This window comes from Pundamilia nyererei, unplaced genomic scaffold (genome assembly GCF_000239375.1).
Source record: "Pundamilia nyererei isolate P.nyererei 1_Seehausen unplaced genomic scaffold, PunNye1.0 scaffold00016, whole genome shotgun sequence".
Classification (NCBI taxonomy): Eukaryota; Metazoa; Chordata; class Actinopteri; order Cichliformes; family Cichlidae; genus Pundamilia; species Pundamilia nyererei.
In genome coordinates, this window is record NW_005187417.1 from 4,176,573 (window position 1) to 4,184,524 (window position 7,952).

At 43.7% G+C, this 7,952-nt stretch overlaps 1 protein-coding gene across 10 annotated transcripts in view; it reads right to left on the minus strand.

Moving 5' to 3' along the window:
• Positions 1-2,585, minus strand: part of grin1a (glutamate receptor, ionotropic, N-methyl D-aspartate 1a) — a 37,367-nt gene extending 34,782 nt beyond the window's left edge. For 5 of the 10 annotated variants that reach the window (XM_013908914.1, XM_005725595.2, XM_013908917.1 and 2 more), the window contains exon 1: positions 1,384-2,585. In XM_013908914.1, coding sequence (XP_013764368.1) covers positions 1,384-1,632 — 249 coding nt within the window. In that variant the 5' untranslated portion in view covers positions 1,633-2,585. The remainder of the gene's footprint in view (positions 1-1,383) is intronic. The other 5 variants (XM_005725597.2, XM_013908915.1, XM_005725600.2 and 2 more) reach the window with 3 other exon arrangements.
• Positions 2,586-7,952: the final 5,367 nt, after the last annotated feature.

A 7,952-nucleotide genomic window follows, 5' to 3' on the forward strand; every position in this document is an offset into this window, starting at 1 on the left:
TTTCTGTCCAATTCAAGTGTGATTTAGTCTCATTCACAAGAGGTGTGTGTGTGTGTGTGTGTGTGTGTGTGTGTGTGTGTGTGTGTGTGTGTGTGTGTCACTGTAAATCAGTTTAATGTCCCTTAAGTTCACGGGGGACACAGAGAACATTGTTGGTGTTGTCTTTAGAATCTCGTGTGGGTGGATTGTACACTCTTACTTTGTATGACAGAGACAGAATATGATGGTTTTATTCCTACAAGCCTGTGTCTCTTAGACTCGTTGTATTAAGCAGAGGACCAGGGACATGAAAGCAACAGTGAAGCTGTGGGTGTTTTTTTTCTTTTTTTTTTTATAAAGCTTAATTATGTGTGTGGGAGAAAGAAGAGTGAGAGCAAGAGGGACTTCACGCCTCAACATGCTGTGACATAATGTTGGCGCTTTTTAAAAGCTGTGTTGAGCATCACCACAAGAGGATGGTCGGTGCATTTGTCAGCATGCTTCAACTCTCAAAGACACACACTCTCTAATCATGTATTACTTATGACATATGTTTTGCTGGCTACATCTGCAGCACAAATGGCGTGAATCTCTGAGATAATTCACATTTCAGGTCATTCTTAACATGCGCCTCCTCCTAGTATACCTTACAAAGACAGTTTCTCATGCCACCCATGGTTCGGATCACTATCAGAGGAACTGAGGTCATTATCCACCAAACATACTAAACTGTTACCTCAAACCATTCCAGCCTCCTTTTTCCAAAATGTTCACTCATCATGCAACACGCACGGTCAGAGCCAAGCCATTAATCACAAATTACATATTGCACATTTTCACTCCTGACTGGTTCCTTTGCAGTTGAGTTGTTCTGCAGCTGGGTGTCCTATAAAGTACAATTGCCCTCTCATCCGAGTTATTGCCCCAAACCACAGCCTATTTTTGGATTTCTGGAAAACAGATGGAGCTGTAGAGGGATCAGTGTATTATACAAAGTGAACTAAAATGTGAGTTAAAGTGTGGAATAGTGCCAAATGGAACAACAGAAGGCCAGCATAATATGTAGTCTAACTTCCTGCCCCTACATTAACATGTTCCTGCTTGATAGATATTCTGCAGCTGAAGATCTAATAAAATAGTCTGTCTAGGTTTAATTCAGAATTTGAGACTAATAAGCTAGTTATGACAACCAATCCCTTCAACGGTGCAAAGGTGAAAAAACAAAGATGCTTCTGAAATGTAAGCAATTTCACCGAAAGCACAAACTTTCTCTGTTAAGAAGCAGTCCCTCAAAGACACCCGGATGCAACTATCTTTAGATAGGTGGACTTGGCATTTAGCTCGTGGCAAATATACTAAAAGATATGAATAAGGCAACTAGAGCCCATTGGCAGTAAACTGTACCTGACTGGAGATGAGGTCCTCGCAGACGGAGAGAGCCATCTGGATCGCGTTGGATTTATGCGTTACGGAGATGGCGGTCAGCTTGAATTTGTCCCTGCCGTAGACTTGGTTGGCCTGGGTCACGGCATCTTTGAAGACCTGCTCGTATCTCTTCTGGCTCAGGACGGCCCCGATGTTCACGATCTTCGGCTCGCAGCCGGCCCGCGCGCAGGAGCACGAGAAGAGCACCGCCAGCAGAAACAGACGCATCGTGTGGACCACCAAACAGCACAGCGCAGCCCGGTCGCTTTTCTCCCCGGTGGCGGGTCGGCTCGACCAGCTTCTGGACAGCTCAGCCAGTTGAATGCGCGACTGCAGGCACAATCCAGGTGGGCGGCGATAGCGAGGGAGGGAGGCCAAAAAAGGAAGAGGAAGACTTTGTCCAAAAAAAGGTGGTTTGGTTACATGCAATGCGGAGGAATGTGCATGATCATGTTAGAGACAGGCTGTCAACCGGGGACATCTAACCCGCATTGTCCACCTTCTTTGCTCTCCTTTGAGGAGCTGCAAAACCTTCTAGTGGCAGCCACAAAGACTTAAACCATAGCCCACGCTTTTACGGCTTCCTCTCCGGGGCGAGTATCGCTCTCTCCAGCCTCTGTTCCCGTGCGCTTTCTCCGAACTCAGCACCGATGCGTGGCGCGCTGGTTGCTCCGGGCTGAGCGGCTGCTGCTGCTGCTGTCCTTGGTCCTGACAGCTGTGCATGCGCGCCTGTGGTGCGCGCTCCCGCTGTATCGGTTCCCTGCTCCGGAGTTTTGCGCGTTGGCGTGCTGTGCTGCTGCTGCTGCTTCAGCTACTAATGATGCCGGCGAAGAAGCTAATCCTATGAAAAATACATGTAATCACTTGTTAAAAACACACTCGATCATCATGTTTGTCATAACAGGACACGAAAGGCAGGAGCAGTATGAATGGGCTGCAAAAAAAAATTATATCAGCGTTGTGGGCTTTGCTGGTGCATAAAATTTGAAATGGTCAGAAGGGAGGAGGGAAGGCGTTTGTCTTTTTAGTATAACAGTAGTCATGCCCCCCCGGAACTGGAACTGGAAAGAGAGCCTGATTTCTCATACTGCTCTCTCTCGTAAACTGGACCGACCTCCGTGAGCAGCTCATTAATCACACAGGATGTCGGCATCATCAGTCATAGCCCGTCACTCTTCTGCAGAAGATGACTCGCCTGTCTTGTTTCTCTAATTTTTGTACGTGTGTGTGTGTGTGTGTGTGTGTGAGAGAGAGAGAGAGAGAGAAGTGTGTTTGTAAAGGATAGAGTGTGTGTGTGTGTGTGTGTGTGCGTGTGCGTGTGTGTGTGTGTGCAGAGGCGAAGTAAAAGAAACACACTGTAGATATTGTGGATGTTGCATTATATCTGACCCCTCTGTTGATGAAACTGTTTGCTTCCCTGCAGCTGAAGACACGAGCAGAATCAACCTCCTGGTTACCTAGGAAACTGGCTTTTACAACACACACGCACACGCGCTTGCACACAGCGGAGAGCTTCACACGGAGGAAATGTTCTCTCAAATTTTTTTTAATGGAAAGCAGTGAGACAATGAGTTTATTCATCACTGCAGGAAACGTCAAAATATCTTTCTGTAACAAAACGGTCATTAACACCAAAATGAAAAGAAAAAGATTAAAAAGAGGATATTTAATCGGAAGGATTCAAATGGTCAAACATCAGTTTATCATTTTATTTTTAATATCATAATAAGCTGGATACTGTTTCAATATTTCCCCTGAGAGTACATGCGTTTATTCCCGGTATTAACAATTCCTACGTAGGAAAAAAAAGGTGTTTTGAAATGAGGCCAGTGTTTGAACAGTGCTCCGAATTCTAAATCACTGAAACACTGTGGTGTCTCTCTGCTCGCAGTGAGCTGATAAATTAATCACAAGGCTGAAAGAAATCAACATTCATCAGCTGCAGGCTGTTCTCCTTCCAAAGTGAGCTCCTCTCAAGTATGATCTGACTGTTTTCTTTATAACTTTAACAATGTGCACTGACAAAGGGGATATTAGGCATGACGGTTCAATTTTGCAGGAAACCTGACACATGTTTACCAGTAGTTCTAATAAAAAACGAATGGAGAAAGGTGTTGCATGAATTTAACTTTGTGTAGGTTGTATTACAAACCTACACAAAGTTAATTTAAAAAGAGATTGTGTGTCTCACTACTGCGCTTGTGTGTTGTTCTGTTGGTGTACTTTTAGTCTAACAGTGGGTCTTGTAGGACTCTATTTTCTAAATCTAGATAAATAATTTAGCATTTCTTTTTCAATCGTTGTTTTTAAATCAGGAAATTAGGTTCTGCGTCCTGATCTAGACAGAATCAGGCATTTAACTCAGTTTTATTTTTGTTGTGTCACCGAACTGGACCAAAGGTTTGCCACCCTCTACCAAGAAGGTGACTCTATCGTAACTGGAGCACACTGGATGCCACAACCAAAGTAGACCGAGTGAGCAGTACTGCCTAGCAAGTGAAGCCTGCGACCACAATCTGAAAGAGCAAGTACTGGAGAAAGTGTCCAGATTCCAGCCCGCGCTCCCAGGACAGCCAGCTAATCAACAAATTTAGCATCCAGTTGACTGGGACTTTGCTGCACTAATGAGAAGCCTCTGTCTCCATTGAAGAACACTGGAGGCAATTTAACTAGACCAGGCTCCTCAATGAAACCTGCCACCCCACTGGCTGTCACCCTGGCTCCACAAGAGATGCCACGGTCTTGGTTTCTCCATGGTCTTGTGCACCATCTCACAGTCCATCCACAGCCAGGTCCTTCCATGACACCACAGCTGATCCTCACCTTGATTCTTGCTCCATCCTGCTTCACGGCCGTGGTTATATGAGACCCTGTTGCCTGGAATATTGGGATGAAGATACCTGAGTTCTGGAATTAGACAGCGAAATTCCGGGGACTATATGGGACCACGCTAAGTTGAAGTATGTTGTAGTCCATGTCGGATCAAATGGAGTCTCTGAACTACCGCACTTTCATCTCAGACACAATTCCTACTCTCTACTGCAGGGTGGGTCATTTCAGTTGCTTGCTGAGCTTAGTCAGTCTGTTGCAACTACAAGATGACTTTTATAGCCAACTTTAACTTGTTCTGAGAGCTTGGAGGGCTTATCAGAGTGATGGTCTGCACCCTAATAGAGCAGGTTCTTGTATGTTGTCAGCATATATATGCTGCACCTTTCTCTGGGTGCTCACATGTACCGCTCAACCATAACAATCTCTGATCAAGCTTCTCTCACTCGGGATACTGGTCTATTCACAGAACACGCTTATGAAACTAGCAACACAAAGCTCCCTATTTAGATTTGGGAGACAGGTGTCCTCTTTACTTTTCGAATTAGACTTAAAACGTTTCTTTTCTATAAGATTTATAGTAAGGGCTGGATCAGGCAACCCTGAATCATCCTTTAGTTATGCAGCAGTGGACCTTTGAGTGTTGGGGTTTTCTCCAGAACACCATAGGCTATTTGCCTTACTGTAGAAAAGAGCTTAAGGCAACTGTTGTTGTGACTTAGTGCTACGTAAAAAAAATCTGAATTGAATTGAAAACGCCCATATACACCAAGAATGTGACCATGCACCATTACATTAAAGCCATTATTAGAGATTTCCCATCATCCTACCTGAACATCCCTGAGGCACGGAGACATATTCATTGGTCCTCTGGGAGTCTGATAATCAATTGTAGGGTAAAAGCCAAGCTGCCAGCCGCTGTCTGTCCCTAAAGTGTGCAGGTGTCCCTGTTTACATGGATTTGTCCTGCATATTTGTCCCTTGCCCATCCCCCATCCCACAAACTGAGGCAGTGTCCCGCATTTTGATTGGTTCAAGTTTGGAAAACTTGCATCTGCTGTAAAGACACGTTACTTTTATCCAATGGCTGCTAAGAAAGCAGAGAAGACTGTCAACATCACTCACATTTAGGTTAGAGTAGAGTATGACCAACAGGGGACATTGTGAGTCACCACAAAGTCAAAGGCTTTGCGCATTTGACAGGAAAATGTTGAAGACTACTACAAAGAAAAGGAAATGCAGCTACAATAAAGAGAGGGAAATACTCCATACAAGGTAAGGCTGTGGAAGGCAGTTCCTAGAGTTTTTGTCTTTATTATCATCATTTTTGCTGTGGCATGGGGAAGAATATTAGACAAGTTCTTTGCATTTATGTGTCCTAGATTTAGTTTTTTGGGATCTGATTGCCCATCCTCGCTTCCAAGCTGCACACAGTGAATGCTAATGTAGATTTTTACCACAAAATTAGACCCAGCACTTGCAATACCACACACTGTGTTGCAGAGTTGAAACAGCTGTGTGCTGTAGCTGCAGGCTTCATGCTGCTAGTGCCATAAGAGAGAATGATTTAGTCTGCTTTAATTAGGGAAGATAAGTGGACAGATATCAGCTGAACAACAGAAGGCAAAGGGCAATAAGTCACAACATCGTCTGCTCTAATTTTCTTTAACTTCTTTAATTCTACTGATGGTTTCGGGTTGTTAAAAAAACTAGTTTAATGGTTACAGTAGTCGGCTTACATACACTGGCTTACATAAACATTATACGACACAAAATTCTCCACGGTTCTGGCCCAGCAAGGGGTCACTCATGTCATGGTATTGATTGCAGAGGATTCATAACTCCACTGGGCCCTAGAGAGAGTGGTTTACCCTTCAAATGTAATTTGTTTTGTGGACTATGGAGGATGTTGGACTCAAAGTGGGTGACTCAGGTTTATTTACAGCAAGATGAACAGAAACAAAAGGCAAACATGAGGGCTTCCAGTTAGTGACGGTTCAAGTCCTTCACTAACTCTTTACACAATAGATTGTCTCTCTGAAATGCTTTCTCAGGAACATACCAGGATTTTCTGCACAGAGGAAGAAAACAGGCAAGTGTAAGTCACCGTCAAAAACAGAGCAAAAATACGGACATGGGGAACTAACATCACTAACGGTCTTAATCAGCGATCAGGCAACAACTGAATGTCTTCCCTCAGCTTAAGTATCAGCAGCACAATGAGACGATGACAAATGGATGTTCTCATCATCTCCGGGTGAACAGGACCGAAGGATGGAAGGAAGCCAAGAGGAATCCCACCCCTGAAACACAAAAGCGTTGTTAGCTGCTCACTCACTTAAATGCATTCACACAGAGAGTGGAAGAGAGGAAAAGAGCAACAAGAGAAGAGTTTGACAGAAAGATTAGTCTAACCCAGACCTTCCCAAAGTGTGGGGGGCGCAGAACCATTGCAGGGGACGCGCGGCATGGACACTGCTAGCACGGGGCGCCTACACAAAGGCAAAGCAGGAGATGAAGCATAGCTGAATATGTTTCCAAACCAACTTCATTCTAAGCCAAAGACTAGAAAATATGGTGGAACAAATCTTCCCTTCGGCTTCACCTGCACAAGTGCCGAGGTAGGTCTCCCCTGCAGAATTGGTTTTCCCTTTGTCGGGAGCAGCGCTGGGCTGTTCAAATCACGGACAAACAGTATCCCACATTCTTGATTTTTAGTTCACAAACACTTGTTGTAATGACTAACTACTCCTGACATATTGGAGATGTTAGCTCTTTATACAGTAAAGTTACAGCGGGATACAAATAACATCAGTAATAATTTATTTGCCACAATTTGTTCCCCCTGTCTAAATCACAGACAAACAGTATCCCACAGTTGTTTATGTTTTTAAACCCATTTTGCACAGAGAGGCATTTTTTGAAAAATGCATTGATAGCAATGTTGAATATTATTACACAGGAAAAAACAACTACATGTAAAATAATCACACAGTGACGCCTCTGCCTTTCTAAATGGAGGGACAGTAACTGCGTGTTTATATGTAAGAGTGTAAAACCTGAAGATAGAGACAAAATACTGTTAATCTGACTATCTGCCATTCTGCAATTCATGTCATGTAAACAATAACGTGGCGCACAGCTGACGTGAAAAAAGGCACATACCTTTGACGTTGCGTGACGAACTCTGTATTCCTCGTCCACACGTAAAAGCAAAAAAGGAGTTTTAAAAAATCTCAGTTTTCGGTGATTCGAAACACCGTTTACATGTGGACGAAACCAGGGGCGATTATAGGATCAGAACTTAGGGGGTGCTGAGCACCCAGAGAGCTGCCCAGCCATGCAAGATAAACCTGTCTCTGTCAGTCCCTGCATCCTTAAAGGTTGTCCCAAGTTCTCTCTGACTGTTTCCTTGGTGCATTTAAACCCCTGTTCCTCCCTGTCCTCATCGTCTGTTGTCTTCATCTCCGTTATCAGTCATCATAATTTTACCATCTCTGTGCAAGTCTGCAAATTTCTTTATTAAATCATAAGATTCTTAAATTCATCAAGTCTCTCTGTGCCTGGGTCCTCATCACAAAACATGACATCACTGTTTTGTACATTTTACACAATTCAATCCCCACATTTGTTAAAGAAAAGCAAAACACTTTTTTGAAAAGTCTGTAACAAAACCATCAAATCTGATCAATGTTATTTAAATGCTGCAAAAGAAGAAT